Source organism: Cyprinodon tularosa, unplaced genomic scaffold, assembly GCF_016077235.1.
Source record: "Cyprinodon tularosa strain WSP-4 unplaced genomic scaffold, ASM1607723v1 ctg61, whole genome shotgun sequence".
Classification (NCBI taxonomy): Eukaryota; Metazoa; Chordata; class Actinopteri; order Cyprinodontiformes; family Cyprinodontidae; genus Cyprinodon; species Cyprinodon tularosa.
The window spans coordinates 613,561-630,848 of NW_024039352.1; the positions used below are offsets into that span (position 1 = coordinate 613,561).

The following is a 17,288-nucleotide window of genomic DNA, read 5'->3' on the forward strand; positions in this document are numbered from 1 at the left end:
AGTAATTGCCATTTGGCTGCCCTGCACAATTATTGCCTTAAGCTCTCCTTAAAGTCACAGCGAAAGATCAGCCCTGTATTTTCATTTGAGGCTGCTTTTTTTTGTACAATGATATTTTTCTTACATTTCTGTGTAATCCTTTATACAATTTTCTAGATTCGCCACTGGAATGGTTATATTTGTAGGTATGGCAGACAGACTTATAGCTATAAGAAAAGTAGAACTGGTCGGACAGTCATTACAGCACACGTTCCTCAGACAGTTAACCCTAAATATTGGGAAGCCTTTCTATGAAATCAGAGTGAGCTACTGGAGTAAAAATACAAAAGTTCATATACATGGATCCATCATAGGGTCCTTCCTATTCAATAGCTAAATGACTCTCCCACTCAGAACTTAATAAACAACAAAGTAAGTTGTCACACTATGCAGACGACAACAGTAATACATTAAAATGTCATCAGGTGACTATGAACCCATTCAAGCACTGGATAAAGGAATGGAAGGAATCGATGCATCAATGTTCTTCAGCTAAATAAAAAAAACACTGACTTCCCATATCTCAGAGAATAGACAATATCATACTTCTGTTATCTTATAAATCACTAAATGGTTTAGCTCCAGAACAGATTATAGAATTGATGTCTGTATATCAATTTTCCCTCTACTCATCCCTAGTGGGATCGCGAGGGTGGCTATCAATGGGTGAGAGGCGAAACACAGAGACAAACAGGACAAACAACCATTCATGCCACACTCACACCTAAGGAGAATTTAGAGAAGCCAATTAACCTAACAGTCATGAGTGGGAGGAAGCCGGAGTACCCGGAGAGAACTCACGCATGCACAGGGAGAACACGCAAACTCCATCCAGAAAGACCCCAGGCTGGGAATCAAACCTGTAACCTTCTTGCTGCTCCCAATTGCATCACTTTGCAGCCTCAAAGCACCATTCAGATTTTTTGGCTCTAATCTACTCAGCAGAATCAGAACCAGAAATGGAGACAAAGCAATTTTTAGTCTTATGCTCAACTAACATTAAAGTCGTAGTGAAACGGCCGTTCCAACCGTTGCATTTCAGAATTCTCCCAAGTGGTGCACAACTTTACACGAGTGAAAAAAGTGAATTTGATTATCAAGGGGGCAGGATTGTTGTGGCGGAAGGTTTGCAAGCAAGTTTGATTGTGGCTGGTATCTATGAGGCATCTTGCTAACCAGTTAGCAACTTAGTGCTAGTAGGTTCCCAATGGGAAATTCCATTGGGACCAAGTAGCGCTAAATTGGTGACTTAGCAACGACACTGTCAAGGAACGCTATGGACAGAGGAAACATGCAAGAGGAGGAGAGTTTAGTGTCGGAGGTCGTGGATGAGTCTCCTCCGTCATACATTTTTTATTTAGAGGAGGAAAGTGGGGACGAAGATGTTGTGGAAGAGGACGCCAGGGCGGCAGAAGCTTGGTTTGGTGTAGGAGGCTTACAGCCGTACATGTTTGAGCCCTTGCCTCGCAACGCTGCCAGTTCTGTTAGCTCTACGCCTGCTGAAGACACAGACGTCCATCCCCGTGAACACTGGGACGGAACTCAGTGGGAAAGGAAATGATTCTTATTTCTTATTTCAAACGCTGCGTATTTTAGCTGCGACATATGAATCAGGATGCTGTGACCAAAAAAATTTGATTGACAGATGACCGTTGATATATGATTGGCTGAATTTAGATGTTCAGGCTGACGTATAACTAACTGGCCTGCAGAAGATAATGGAAAAAACCCCACAGATTTTATGACAGGATATATTTTTGAATAGAAATTTTCTAAATTTTGGGACAATATAGTCTGATAAAGACAGAATGATTTGACATTTAAATATGATTTCCCTACAACTTTAAACTCCAAGAAAACTGTAAAAGCTCTGGAAAGTTGCTTTAAATCAAGATGAAAAACGTATTTCTTTTGTGGACTTTGACAGAGGTACGGGAACATTATTAGTTGAGCTATTGGTCTAACTTTGAATTCTTTTTACAAGTCTTGTATTTTACAATAACATCATCCAACCATTCATTTTTTGTCTTTAATTTAGGCTAATTGTGATGCCTTTATACCTCTGCTATGTCATTTTCTTTTTATTCTCATGCACTTTGAATAGAATTGTGCTATATAAAATAAACTTGCCTTACGTTGTGACTAGGACCCTTTAAAACATAATTTTAATTAGGCTTAACCCTACAGGAAGCTCCTCTCTCAACCACATATTGATACCTTGATCCTGAGGAAAGTGAAACTCTACTAGATAATGTTATCAAACGGTCATTGCCCTGATATTTGTGCTGCTGTTTTGTAGCCTTCAATTAAACAGTCATGGATTGTTTGAGGGGCATATTGATGCACCAAAACATTTTATACAGCCAAATAAATGTATGACAACATGGGTTAACTTGTATTCAAATTGTGTGCCTTAATGTTGAACACACTGGAAGGTAATCAGGAGCATTATTCTCCTACAGCATCTTAATATATATTGGTATATTGGTATATTTTATACTTGGTGTGTTTTAGAGGAACTGTTCCTTGATAGCCTGTCAGAAACTGGAACTCTGACCATCTAGAGCAGCCAGCACAGCCCTACATTTTTAGATGTACAAGAGGAGGAGAATAAAGGTATTTACGGTATAAAACTGTCTAATATATAAAAAATTATATTTACTTTAATTCTAATTAACTGGATTTTATTTGTGCTGATTCTGTCCAATGAGTAAGAGCTACAAGTTTAAATCTCTTCCAGGAACCTCATCTAAATTAAGGTTATGTATAAATCATTTTTCTGTGTAATTACGCTTACTGGTTGGCAACAAAACAAACGGCATTAAATCATAGCAATAAGATGCTTTTTTTCAATTTATATTTTTGATTTCAGACCGATGTGAGGAAGGTAAAGATAGGGAGTGTCACACTCTGGCGACCAGGTCTTCTTTCTCCGTATTCTTTAAGATAGCAGACAAAACACAGCAGGAAAACAAACAGAAAGAAATGTGTCACCATCATCTGAGATATACAGCCTTTCATAGATACAAAGATTTTATAGGCACACACATTTCCACACAGACGGCCACTGAGAGACACTATCTTTGCCGAAAGCTCAGTAGAGTGTGAAAGACGGGACAAAATGGAGGCAAGAAATCAAGAAAATGGAAGAAAGAAAGGTAAAAGAAAAAATACAGAGTTTGCTGTTTGACAGAAGAGATGGACCGATAGGCGGTTTACACAGGATCATAAAAAATAAATAAAAAAAAACTGACAAAAAAGTTCAACTAAAACAACCTGAAAGGAAAGCAGACTGACAGTTTTCTATTGCTTCTAAATAGAAAACAAACAAAAAGGAGCTTTTTTTTAGTACAGATAGATGAGTTACAGGGAAAAATATATTTACTTTTTGCTTCTGTGAAAAAATATGAATTTAAAATAATTTATGTAGTTTCTTTTACTGTGAACATTATTGTGATGTATATTTATAGTTGTTATTCATGCAAACCGAATGAGACAAGAAGGGTAAACTGGAGCGCACCATCAGCTGCTGCTAATGAGGGGAAGAGGACATTCTTTGAGAGACGCATTTATGCATTTCTTGTGTTTAGCTACACCTATTGTGCTGCAACATTCATCAGCTAACACACAATGTGTTATATTCTTTGTCAGGTAAGTTGTGTTATGTCGGTATGCTTTTTTTTTAGTAAAAAAAAAAACTGATTTCATTATGAGCCATGGTTCATTTTTGTATGACCGAATTAAAATAACTGGAAAGAAAAGTAGACAAAAAATGCTCTGTAGTGCTATAAACATATCTGCTGTCTTTTTGTCCTATCTAAATTTAATGGTAACCAGGGGCGATTCTAGGACCAGAGGTTTAGGGGGGCTGAGCACCCAGAGAGCAGTCTGGCCAGACAAATTTAATTTCACTGTTTTCTGCATATATTTTTGAAACTTGTTCAGTGCGTTTTTCTAATGACTGCCTCCATCATTTACTAATGCATCGTATCTGAGATGTGTGCCAAAAACCCCACGAGCAAGGCATTTTTTTGAAGAATATTCCAACCAATTACAGCTTTAAAATCAACTCATTCCATGGAAACCGCTGAATCAGTTTTCAATGAGTTTGCTCTATTGTGTGCCAAAATGACTTCCATGATATATGGAAAATAACCTACTTAAGGAAATGTTTTTCTTTGCTAGTTTAACAGCTGCTGCTATTCTGTCTGTTCTTGGTTTTTCCTGACCTTTCACTTTGCACACTCCCTGCTCCTCTGCTCCCCCTTCTACACATCTCCCACTTTATGCAATCATAAAATGGATTGTAAATTCAAATAACTAGAAATTGAAAAAAAATTATAACGATTTACTAATGATTTGGTAAATTTAGATATTGATATTGAGTTGTGGTTTTAAGGATAATCAAACAAACCCGTCTCAGACACATTAGAGCACCATCTCACCAACACAACATCAATAGGTGCAGAAATCTGACTGAACATTTAAGAAACACCTGAATGCAGCGTTTTCATAAAAGAGTTGGTCAAAATTTTAGTTTAAGAGCTCCATCATCTTTTTTACTTTTTGTTTGTTTATTATTATTTCTGATGAACCAGAACATAATTGAAGGGGTTAAATTACCAAATACTGTATAAAGTTTTTACAATGTCACATTTTTTTATTTTCTTTGTTTTTTTTTTTATTCTAAAAAGCACATATAGTATTAAAAAAAAACGACTCTTATTTTAGAGGTGCTTTGATTCAAATTATTGTTGCTTCAGCAACCCCAAAAATAGGCTAAAAACACCTATGGGGTTAACAAACGCTCAAAATAAAATGTTTTCACCTAATTTCCACTTATTTTTTTCTGTGAAAACTAACAAGCTGCCAATTATTCATTCATTTATTACTAATATTGTTTAAAAGTAGGGTTTAGGCAGCAAAAAGTAACTAATTTAATTTTTCTTTAACTAACTGTATTTTCCCTTGTTTAGAACAGACAAGAATCAGATGATTTATGTTTAAAATAAGTAAATAAAACAACTCCACTATCTTATTTCAAGTGCATACAATAATATCTAATTGTCTTATTTTAAGGACAAAAATACTTTCCAATGATAGATCTATACAAATAAACTTATTTTAAAGACATTTTTACAAATCCTTAGATGAGTTTTTTCAGTGTGTCTAGATTTCAAAAAAGAAAAAGAAAATAAATATATTGTCTGAAAAGCTGTATTAAACAAAATTTCTGTTTTCATACACTCAGTGTATAAAAAAATGACAATAAAAGTTGTCTAAGTCTTAAAAATCTGATTCATGGAAAAAACACTTTATGTTAACAAAGAAAGTGAGGCACAATGCTGTGAAATCACTGATGAGGAGAAAGAGTCAGTGTCAGATTGCTGAAGTAGATATAAGTGAGGACAATGTGCCAAAACAAAGTGACTGTTGACAGGAACCACCAGAACAAGACCGAGTGGGTTGGAAGAGAAAGGAGACAACAAGAAACTTTATAAGAGGGAGGAAGATTGAACATGGTGATAAGTGGCACCTTTAACTTGGAGCGAGTTCTTCATGGACCACAAGTGCAGCTCAGCCAGGCAGAACGCCATCTGAAGGAGGAGTGTAACCCGAGTCTGCAGCGGGGGACTGGAGGCAAATAAAAGATGGAGAGTGAGGCAGGGCGCTCCGAACACAATCGCTGCTGCATATCTTGATGCCAACACAAATAGCCTGGTCTGTTTTAGTCAAAGGCAGAGCATGCATGAAGTAGCACATGTTTAGTAAAAACACTGGTTTTTAAATCACTTACCGGACAGAGAACAGACACCACTCAAAAAAAAGCCTGTCTTTATTTTTCGTGTGTCAAATCCACGACGTTTTTATTCACCTTAAAAACTGTAATGAACAATGAAAAGCTCATCTACAAATGAATTGGACATTGCTGACCCTTTAACTGTCTGCAGGTATTTCTATGCGCTATCCTATAATATAACAGTCAAAACAAAACTATTCTATATTGAAACTAAAAAAACTGGACTTTGTGGGACCTTTTAAAGCAAATGTATTTCTAATGAAAAAGAAATAAAACTTATAAGACATAAAATAAAATTTGAGGATGTTTGTATTTTGTTTCTAGTGGCCATTTATTTTTTTATTTTAGAAAAAGTCTAGGTTTCTGGCATCCTGTCTTAAAATGCTGATCCCGGACAAATATGGTAACCAGCTCAAAATATGTGAAAATTGGATGAGGTTGAAGGGCAGTTTGACTTTCATATGTTCCAGGACAAAGGTTTGTTCTTCATTAAGCCTGTGTGGAAGGGAATGACCTTTTACAAATCTGGGGTGATTAAAGGAGGCAGTGACAGTATTTTGTTTTGCAATGTATCTTCCATATAAAGCATAAAAAGCAAGATAATTGTCATTAAATTCAAATACATGAATGTCAAACACCTAATTATTCATTTATAACTGACAGCGTGAGGTGTTACAAGGCCACAATCACAGTTTCAATATAATTTTACTGGTTGGGAAGGTTTGTCCATTATACCACAGTTTACAATGGTTGAACTACACAACTGGAAAATGTTTTTACTTGCTTATTTTTTTCTTTAAAATAATCCAGCCCAGGTCATAAAGTATTTCTATGGTAAACATTTTGAGGTGTTGAACTCAGAGAGTTGTGAATTTATTTTAAGTGATGCTGTAATCAACCGTCTCATCCCTGACTGACTTTAACTATTAATTGTGAGTTTAAAAAGGGAAATTGACGCAGTGATAATTCTGAACTATTTTCAATGTGTTCATTAAACTCCTCCAATGGTGGGGCTATATAAACCCTGAAAACGTTCTGTGTTGTCGAAAACAGACCTATCAGCCGAAGTAACAGCAGTTACAGCAGTGGCGGCTGGTGAAAAATATTTTTGGTGGGGCTGATATAGCCTAGTGTATGTCTCCAACTAATCCGGAATAAGAATTCAAATAAACAATTGGACAATACATACAATTTAACAGTAATGATTTAATTTACTATATAATAACAGTAACAGTGATGATTTGGGTCACTGTGACGGGGTTCTTTGGCCTCCAAGAATCCAGTCTCAGTCGGGTTACCGGTGTTGGTGATTTATTGAGCTCAAAAACTCAAAACAGGGTGCAAAAGAAACTAAACATGTACAAGATACTCTGGGCCTCAGCCTCCCTCCAGTTACCAGCAATGTAACAAAGAAACAGAAAACAAAAATTGCCGCTTTTCTTCCCACAGCCCTCATTAAATAGTTTAAGCCCCTCACATCAGGCTCTCTTATTTCTGATTTCTTCTCATTAATCAGTTTTGTCCATATATTACCTCCACAAACAATTGATGTAAAACAAAACAAATAATTTTTACAACTTAATTCTTTTACACAGATTCATTGACTTATTCAATTACACCAAACTGGGTTTGAACCCAGCAAAGACGCAGCCAGACTGAAGATGACAAGTCCCCCCCCCCCCCCCCCCCCCCCCACACACACACACACACACACACACACGGCTAACCCCACTGAAATAATAAGTGTGCACCCTCAATATGCCAGCAGGTAACCAGGAACAGCTTGTGTGTTTTAAGTTCATGGAGCTACTGGTCTCAGCGCGAGTGTATTGGTCCTCACAAACACAGTATAACAGGAATGTGTGTGTGGTGCGCAAAGTTAGAGAGGTTGTTTTAAGCGACGAGGTGGATTCGTCACAGTCACAATAACCATGACATGAAATGTTCATATCCTACAACAGGGATATTCTTCTGGCAAACGGGTAGATAAATAAGGATCTCACCGAATTTGGTGGAAGCTGCATCTCGGTCGTTACATTCGCCATCTTCCCTCTAATTGTCTGCACCTGCGCTTGGGTTCAGAAGCCTGTTAAAGCGCAGTATTTTCAGCGCCCCAAGACCATAAAGTTCCGAGACGCTGATTGGCCATTAAATTCACCTAGCAATAGTACATGATTGACAGATTCTCTGCAAATGTGGGTCAGTCTGATCAGCGCCCCCAGAACAGAGACGGTAGGAGTCTGTCTGTGGAAATCCACAAATTAATGACAGTAGATAGGGAAATGTAGTTTATATAATTTGTTTTGCTTATAGGTACACAGTCTAGAGAGTAAAACTGACATTTATGAGTTAATTTCTAAAAATATATTTTACGTTTCTCTCTTCTTATCAGGGAGGGCGGTGCCCCAGCGCCCCCTATGGGCCGGCCGCCACTGAGTTACAGCCATATCAGAGCACAAATTCAAGCTAAAGTAACTTGTCAACCTGTAGTTCTAGTGAAATCATGAGAAAATAATATTGGTAATTGGTGAAAACTGCAAAAATGACAAAGACAGACATGCTCATGACCTCAGACTGACATTTAGAGGGGTCCAGGGTGACAATGCGGGTGATGAAAGATGCCCACTTTGGAGCTGACAGCTTAAAAAGAAGAGGCTGCATTACTTAAATGGGCAAATGAAGCTGCAGCAGGTTAGACACTGATGCTTTCCTTCCATGTTTATCACAGGTCATAGCAGGCAGTTTCAAACTTAAGGGTTAAACTCTTCCATCTTCTGGCCCTAAAGTGTTCAAAGCAGCACTACTATATCTTCTTCTATGTCCCTGTGATGGTAATATAAGTATTTATGAGACGATTACGGGTCTGTGACTTTTGGCAGCTTTTTGCTTGCTGTAAGCAAACAGCTATACGGCAGCCCAGGCTATTAACATCAACATCAATAGCCAACCAGAACCTCTCTTGCTACTTGCAGGTGATTATAGAACGCTTTTAGATTGAGAAGGTTTACAATGTGGCAGAGACCACAAAATAGGAAATAGGTCAGCAAAGGAAACCCATGTCTGAAGAGCAATGGAAGAGAAATCATGAATCGGATTGGGAGGGGCTCGAGCAAGGGAGAATTTGGGCAAAACATTTACTCCATGTCGAGACCTCAAACAAAAACAAGTATCCAAAACTTATGCAGAGCTGGCAGTACTGTTATCACTCCATTTAGTACCATACTTGCCAGCCCTCTTAGTGTTATGTGACTTTAGAGAGATGGAGTTTTGGTGTGGCATTATTTAAACACGATGAGGCTGAATCTTGTTTACCCGAGAGGTAGACTTATAGTGCTTTCAAAGCATCTGATTTACATGCAAAGTCTATGGGGGGCATTGAGATGTCTAGTGGTGCGTCAGAGCATCGGGAGCGTCACATCGTAGCATTTGACACTGGAGTTCAGAAATTTGACCTTTTGCTGCTGGACGCTAGAACGTCAACCAATCAGGAAAGCTGATCCAGGAGTTTTTTTTGGGGAGACAGACACTACAAGCAAGCTGTTATCGCTTCTACTGAGCTGTCTGCATATAAACAATAAATAAATGTAAAGGGGTTAAACTCAAAAGGTATATAAAAAAGCCAGGAGAATGGATTATGTTCAATGAACAGAGAGTGAGCTCTGATCATTATTACTGCACTGAAACATTTATCAATAAACTATTGTAAAACAGTTCATAAATACCCAAATTACATAAAATATTACATGTCGACAAAGAAATTGTTGCTTGTATATTCTAGCGCTTGCAGTTTTTCCAACAAACCTTAAAAACTCTTTATATTCACTTCCAGCCACTACGAGCATCAGGGAGAAATCCCCACCTGGCTGGCCGCTTCAGGGAGCTTTCAGTGGGGATTCCCAGCCCTGCGGGCCGGCGCCATGCTGGCGGTCTGGTGCTCAAAACAAGAACTGCATATTTTAGTGGGAGCATAATCCTCATGAATTGACTGCACAGATGATCTTTGGAGGTGGACTTTGCGACTAAAAAACAATTTTTTTTCAACTCATTAAAGTTGGAGAAACCTGCTCTTTAGCTTGTAGCTACAGAACAGCGCAAGTAAACAACCAGTGCATCGAAGCATCAAATAAACTTGACCAGCGTTTGACCCCACGCAACAATTACGTTGTTTAAGCGTTTTTGATGCCCAGATCGCCTTCGGTGTGAATGCACCTTAAGACATCACTGACTTTATAAAGGGAACAATTTGCACTCAAAAGGCTGCTTTACACTAGTTTAAATTAGATAATGTTCAATACAACCCACCAATTCAGGTATTTCGTTTTTTTATGCCCTGACGGTGAGTGCGCTGTAGCTGTGGGGTGCGATGTAGGCAGTCAGTGTTTACGACTGTTGAAAGATTGTTCAGGTAGCAAACCACACAAGGGCCTAGCAGGAAAAGTTTCAGTACCATAACGTTACATTGCATCTAAGGCTAGAGTGTGGGGGAGGCCCTGCTTCTTTTTACACCTAACTGTTACTCTCTTCTCTGTGTTTGGTTGGTCACATTAAAAGCCAAATGAAATAACCTAGCATTGATGCAGTTGCACAGGCCCTGCATATTCCAGTAGCACCTCATCTTCCAACTTTTAATTTTTCTAAGTTGGTGCAGACTGAGATCGCCACTCCATATTCAAACAGACAACTTTGAAGCTATTCTCAGGTAGCAACTTTGCCTATACTGCGGTTTATATGATCTCTTTTTCTGTATGAGTTTATGTATGCTATCATCTCCTTTAGCGTTATGTCTCCTGCTGTAATAATAGTTAGAATTATGCCACTGAAATCCCCTCAATATTTTGCTAAATTCACCAACCTCTCGGCAATTTGGGAAGAAACGACACAAGCCATTCTAGCGGATTATTCACATGTTGCAGAAGGATTCTGGAATTGTACCAGCAACTTTGCCAATACAAGACTAACGACCTTCCAATAACTGGTGAAAACTGCGGATGAAAACTGCCATTGAAGAATGCAAGGAGGCTAACATAAACTCTACAGGACTGGTTGAAATTTCCAACGTACGGGTAGATTACTATATTTAAGGCAAGACAAGTTTATTTGTATAGCACAAGTACAAGGACAATTCAAAGTGCTTTACATCAATTAAACAAAATGTATGGCAACCGTCAGCAGAAATATTTGAGCTTCAGATATCTGAATGGTCCAAAGAAACATCCAGCCTTTTCTAAACTCTTTGAAAACCATGCCAGTCTTTGTTCTATAGTCTGATAAAACCAAACTTGGACTTTTAATAAAAAATCCAAGTGGCAAGTTTGGCTGGAAATCGAACCTTTCCATTGGCTAAAGGCGGGCATACACTGTATGATATGTTCAATGGTTGTACCCAGCTCAAATTATGGATGAAACTGAATGGCTTAAAAGTTCACAGCTCATGATGTATGTTTTTATGTTGTATGGCCCGATGCTCTCATGTGATCTAAATGCCTACACTGTACATCCAAACACCTCACGTTGGAGTCAGCACCGAGAGATGCCGCTGGTCGGATTCATCAATCTGGAAGAATTCCCTTGCTTGCACATGCGCAGCGCGCAAGCTTCAGGTAAAATGGCTCGTAGACGCTCGTAATTTTGCTTCAATAGCAGGATTTGCTCATGAACACCTCACAAGAGCTGACTGGATTTCAAACATATTAGATTTTCTCTTGCCCATACCTTTCCTGAGCGGGAGGTGGTTGTAAGTGAGGCTTTTAAAGGTATAGTGGATGATGTTCTTTTTCCGAGTGGATCATCAAAATAAGTTTTCCTCCTAATTCTGGTGATACACTATATTGCCAAAAGTATTTGCTCACCCATCCAAATTATTGGAATCAGGTGTTCCAATCACTTCCATGGCCACAGGTGTATAAATTCAAGCACCTAGGCATGCAGACTGTTTTTACAAACATTTGTGAAAGAATGGGTCGCTCTCAGGAGCTCAGTGAATTCCAGCGTGGAACTGTGATAGGATGCCACCTGTGCAACAAATCCAGTCGTGAAATTTCCTCGCTCCTAAATATTCCACAGTCAACTGTCAGCTGTATTATAAGAAAATGGAAGTGTTTGGGAACGACAGCAACTCAGCCACGAAGTGGTAGGCCACGTAAACTGACGGAGCGGGGTCAGCGGATGCTGACGCGCATAGTGCGAAGAGGTCGCCAACTTTCTGCAGAGTCAATCACTACAGACCTCCAAACTTCATGTGGCCTTCAGATTAGCTCAAGAACAGTGCGCAGAGAGCTTCATGGAATGGGTTTCCATGGTCGAGCAGCTGCATCCAAGCCATACATCACCAAGTGCAATGCAAAGCGTCGGATGCGGTGGTGTAAAGCACGCCGCCACTGGACTCTAGAGCAGTGGAGACGCGTTCTCTGGAGTGACGAATCGCGCTTCTCCATCTGGCAATCTGATGGACGGGTCTGGGTTTGGCGGTTGCCAGGAGAACGGTACTTGTCTGACTGCATTGTGCCAAGTGTAAAGTTTGGTGGAGGGGGGATTATGGTGTGAGGTTGTTTTTCAGGAGCTGGGCTTGGCCCCTTAGTTCCAGTGAAAGGAACTCTGAATGCTTCAGCATACCAAGACATTTTGGACAATTCCATGCTCCCAACTTTGTGGGAACAGTTTGGAGCTGGCCCCTTCCTCTTCCAACATGACTGTGCACCAGTGCACAAAGCAAGGTCCATAAAGACATGGATGACAGAGTCTGGTGTGGATGAACTTGACTGGCCTGCACAGAGTCCTGACCTCAACCCGATAGAACACCTTTGGGATGAATTAGAGCGGAGACTGAGAGCCAGGCCTTCTCGTCCAACATCAGTGTGCGACCTCACAAATGCGCTTCTGGAAGAATGGTCAAAAATTCCCATAAACACACTCCTAAACCTTGTGGACAGCCTTCCCAGAAGAGTTGAAGCTGTTCTAGCTGCAAAGGGTGGACCGACGTCATATTGAACCCTATGGATTAGGAACGGGATGTCACTTAAGCTCATATGTGAGTCAAGGCAGGTGAGCAAATACTTTTGGCAATATAGTGTATGTTTACGTAAGGCTGTCCTACGTGCTTGTCACCATTTTCACTTACTGGTGGTGAGTCTTAGATAGGGGAAAAATTGTGAATCTTCTTTTGGAAAGTAAGCTTGTATAAGCGGTGCGAACAGCAACTTTTAAACAAAGCGTGCACAAGAAGAAATGGAGCTCCTGAATGCTCTTGCACATATTTAATAGCTGTTCCCTCTCAGGAACGGGTACACGTTTTTTGTTTTTGTTTTTTTTTTATAGGAGAGGGCAGGTCTTTTAAAAAAATTATACAAAATCCTCAACTTTACCTTTGACATATGATTCTTACATTTAAAATCTGGAATCTATGTTTTTTTTTTTTCTTTACTCGATTTGATTTATATCTATATCTCACAAATGACAGTGACAAACCTCTGTGCTCCTTTTCAGACATTATAAAAGGGCTCTTCAAGCCAAAAATTTTCTGTTTTTCATTACATGCTGCATGTACGGTAATTTTATCTCAATCAGCAGCAGTTCTTCTAATTCAAGTGTTTGTCGCCTCGGTGATAGATCCAGTTTGTTTTTTTTCACCACCAGACACAGCATGATGTAGAAATAAACACACCCAGCAGGCTGCAAAGGTCCTGGAGAGCTGCCACACTTATTCAGATTTCTGGCTGGAGTTGCTCTGGGTTACCTGTGCGTGTACAAACAGTGCACAGAGGGCTGGGTGGGGGGTTGGAGGGGGTTAAGGTTATTGTATCCTGTCTTTACACTACTAAAGAGACAGCTTTTTACATCAAAGGACAGGAGGATGAGGGTGGAGGAAGGGGGGGACACTCGCCTTCACTTTCAAAGACAGTCCACAGGAACTACGACCTTGTCTGCTCTTTGCATCTCTTTCTCTGCTCTTCTATCTCCGTCCCCTCTGGGTGAATACTGAGTGTGAGAACATCTGCTGCTGGTGGTGTTTCTCAGTATCCAACAAAGAGAAGGGACCTCTTTAAAAGAATGATTAGAGCACTTGTGTGTTCATGCTAGCATGCTTGTTACCAAAAAACATATGCTAAAATTGAAAAGACATCAAAAAAAGATGAGGATAAAATAATATATAAAAAGGGAAGAAAATTATTTAGACCAAATGTAGAAAAGCAGTCGGAGAGTGCAGACCTCCACCAAGCAGCAAATGTTGCCCTTACATCTGTAGCTTAAACTCACACGTGATCTGGATCATTACCAAATTTGAATGAATTGATCCTTGGCATGAGGCGCAACTTTGGTAACAGTTTCCATCAAATCCTTTCATAAGTTATAAATAAGGCCAAGCGTGTGTCTGCAGCCTCTGGTGTTTGTTCTGCTCTCCTCATTCATTCTGCTTTCTTATTTGATCCGCAGATCGAGACTTCGAGCAAGGCATGGTACACCCTTCCTGTGTTTTTGTCTTCAGTATAATACTAGAGGACTTTTTTGAGTCTGATGCTGAATCTGTCAATAGTCACTGCTGGAGTCACTTAAGGCGGAAGTGCTTGTTCCACCAAACAATGTTAAAAAAATCCTTTAAAAAATCCTGCGTCCTGTATGATGTGGATCATCACCAAAACTGAATGGATTTTTCATTTGACTTTATAAAAATGTCAGTAAAATTCGCTCATAACTTTTCAAGTTATCATGTACACAGACAGACAGACAAATTAAACACACACAAAGTCGACTAAAAACATGACTTTCTTGGCAGAGGAAATGGTTACTTTTTAAGTATCAAAATTGGCAGATAAATTGAAAGAAATAAGCTACTGTGTGGAGTGATTTAAAAGAATAATATGCTTAACAACAAGTTATTTACAACAAATTAAGGATCTGAGCTAAAAACAGAATGGATCTAAACAAATTCAGCTCAATGGGAGGAAAAATGGGAATTAAGTCCAACAAGCTAAAAAAAAAAAATTCTGGGAAGTTATCCAGAACCTTTGGAGAGGATCTTACAAAAAAAAAAAAGAATCCTCTTACAAAGAGGAACATTATGGACAAGCCCAAGGATCATCTTCTTCAGAATGTAGCATGAACAGTGTCTTCACTCAGAAGCTTCTTCAGATCTGCTCCTCGACAGACTGCTACAGGAGATCCTTCCTCCCTTAATCCATCAGTATCTACAATAGTTCCTTTAAGAAATGAGTTAGAGTTACAAAAACATCTAACTTCCCTTTTGGGTATAATAAACTGTGTTGTGGATTTATTATTATCAATTAAATTTATGGTATGAAATAAGAATCCTTTGACACCTAAGATACACAAACCCCCCTAATGTTTGAATGATCATCAAACAAGATGCCTAGTTTTAGACATTTTTAATCAATTTACTGTTTTACTACTGCATGCTCCACATGAAGGCGGATCAGTCAAAAGATAAATCTTCAATGAAAATACTAAAACTACCAAATTCTACAGCAAGTACAACATGTAGGTATGCTATGCAGTGATGCTGTCCTTCAAAAGAAGTAGCCATTTTTTCTGTAGTATCCCCAATCTGTTGCTGTGCACTCCCAGTCACCTGGTCAAAAGAGGACTAATACACTTCTCCTATACTGTCAAGAGAAAATGATAATAATAATAATAATAATAATAGTTTGTGAATATTTGACACTGCACAAAACGCAGAAATTTGTTGTTTTTAAAGTAAAAGAAAAATGCATTGATCAGTATTTAAATATTTATGAAGTGAAAAACATGATTCATTAAACGATGGTATTCAGGGTGCCTCAAAAATCTACAAGAAAATAACCAAAGAACCCAAGTTACTAATATGGTAAAATATGGCTAAAGATTATTGGTTATTAGATTATTAAATGGTTATAAGATTATTATTATTATTATATGGTAATTAGATTATTAAAGGATGTATTAGAAAAAGCTTATCAAAGCGGGGGCCAGGAAGCGATACTTGCAAGACACCAAGTGACGGGTAGTGAGTAAGCATAATCATTGTGATGTGATCCGTGAGGAATATGGAGGGGAATCATTTATCAAGAAATGCATAAATGTACCCATCCTTTCATTTTCTGTCACGCTTTATCCCAAGTGGGGTAGTGAGTGGTGATGGTGCCTAACTCCAGCTGTCTAAGGGCGAGAGGCGTGGTCCACCCTGGACGGGTCGCCAGTCCATCACAGGGCAACATAGAGACAAACAGGACATGCAACCATTCACGCACACACTCACACTTAAGGAGAATTTAGAGAAACCAATTTAGTCATGTTTTTGGACTGTGGGAGGAAGCCGGAGTACCTGGAGATAACCCACACATGCAGAAAGACCCTGGGCCGGGAATCGAACCCAGAACCTTCTTGCTGCAAGGCGGCAGTGCTATTACAGGCAATACAGTTAAATGTTACATAAATTAGTTAAATGCCTCATTATATAAAACAGAAAAAACATCTAAAGTTATACTTAAAATAATTTAATATAATTCCAAACTATGCATATTTAGAGATTAGTATAATTGAGGTGCAGGCACCACAAGAAACCCGAATCATTCAAATCCATGCATAGAGTATGCATACATCATTGACTAGTCCAGCACCAGACAGGGAAGAGTCCAGGTAAATTTCAGAATAGATTCAAAGCATTGACTTATGCTAACTTGGCTAGTTCAAACCAAAGTTCAAAAGACAGAGACTCAGGGAAATACAGGGAATTTTAGAGGATGAAAAATTATATTTATGTGTAAAAATACGGAATTTTTAAGTGAACTTCTTTTCTCTCCATCTCCTTCTCTGCAGCAGGGCGAGTAGCGGGGCTGGGCCAAACAACTGCACTGACCCAATAATGTTCTATTTAAAATATTCAATTTACCAAATAATAAAATTATTAATAGATTTAAAAATAAATGGAATCCACTTCAACACTGAAACATGGAACAGGGTTCACTGTTTTTGTTTGTACTGCTTCGGGATGCTGTACTGAAATACAGTAATAGAAATAGATATATTTTTATAAAACGTCCAACTTGAAGTATTGTTTTAAGTGAGCATATATTTATTATTTTTAATACTATGATATAAGCATTAGTAAACTATAATTCTTTAAAAATGGATGATTTATCATTAGTAGAGGTATTTAGTAAGTAGTTACATTTAATTGTGTAACCTTCTGAAAATAGTTAGCTATTCAGGAGTGTTTCTCTGCAGGTATCTGTAAAAACACAAGCAGGTCCATATAATTACACATATCACTTGAGTAATAGTTTGTTTATTTTGTTGCTCTTAGTTGAGTAAAATATCAGGCTTCTCATAAGTAATTTTACTTTATGAAGGAATTACCATTCTTATTAAAAGAAGAAGTCTTCTGGCTCCAGCCTGCTCTGCATACCTAGAACCAGAACTAAACATGGAGAAGCAGCATTTAGTTCCTATGCTCCAC

General features: G+C 38.7%; 1 protein-coding gene across 2 annotated transcripts in view; it reads right to left on the bottom strand.

Moving 5' to 3' along the window:
* The window catches only part of LOC119798097 (WD repeat containing planar cell polarity effector), a 124,692-nt gene that overhangs the window by 81,284 nt on the left and 26,120 nt on the right, over positions 1-17,288 (bottom strand). For both annotated transcript variants that reach the window (XM_038307442.1, XM_038307441.1), the window contains exon 2: positions 5,576-5,673. In XM_038307442.1, coding sequence (XP_038163370.1) covers positions 5,576-5,636 — 61 coding nt within the window. In that variant the 5' untranslated portion in view covers positions 5,637-5,673. The remainder of the gene's footprint in view (positions 1-5,575; positions 5,674-17,288) is intronic.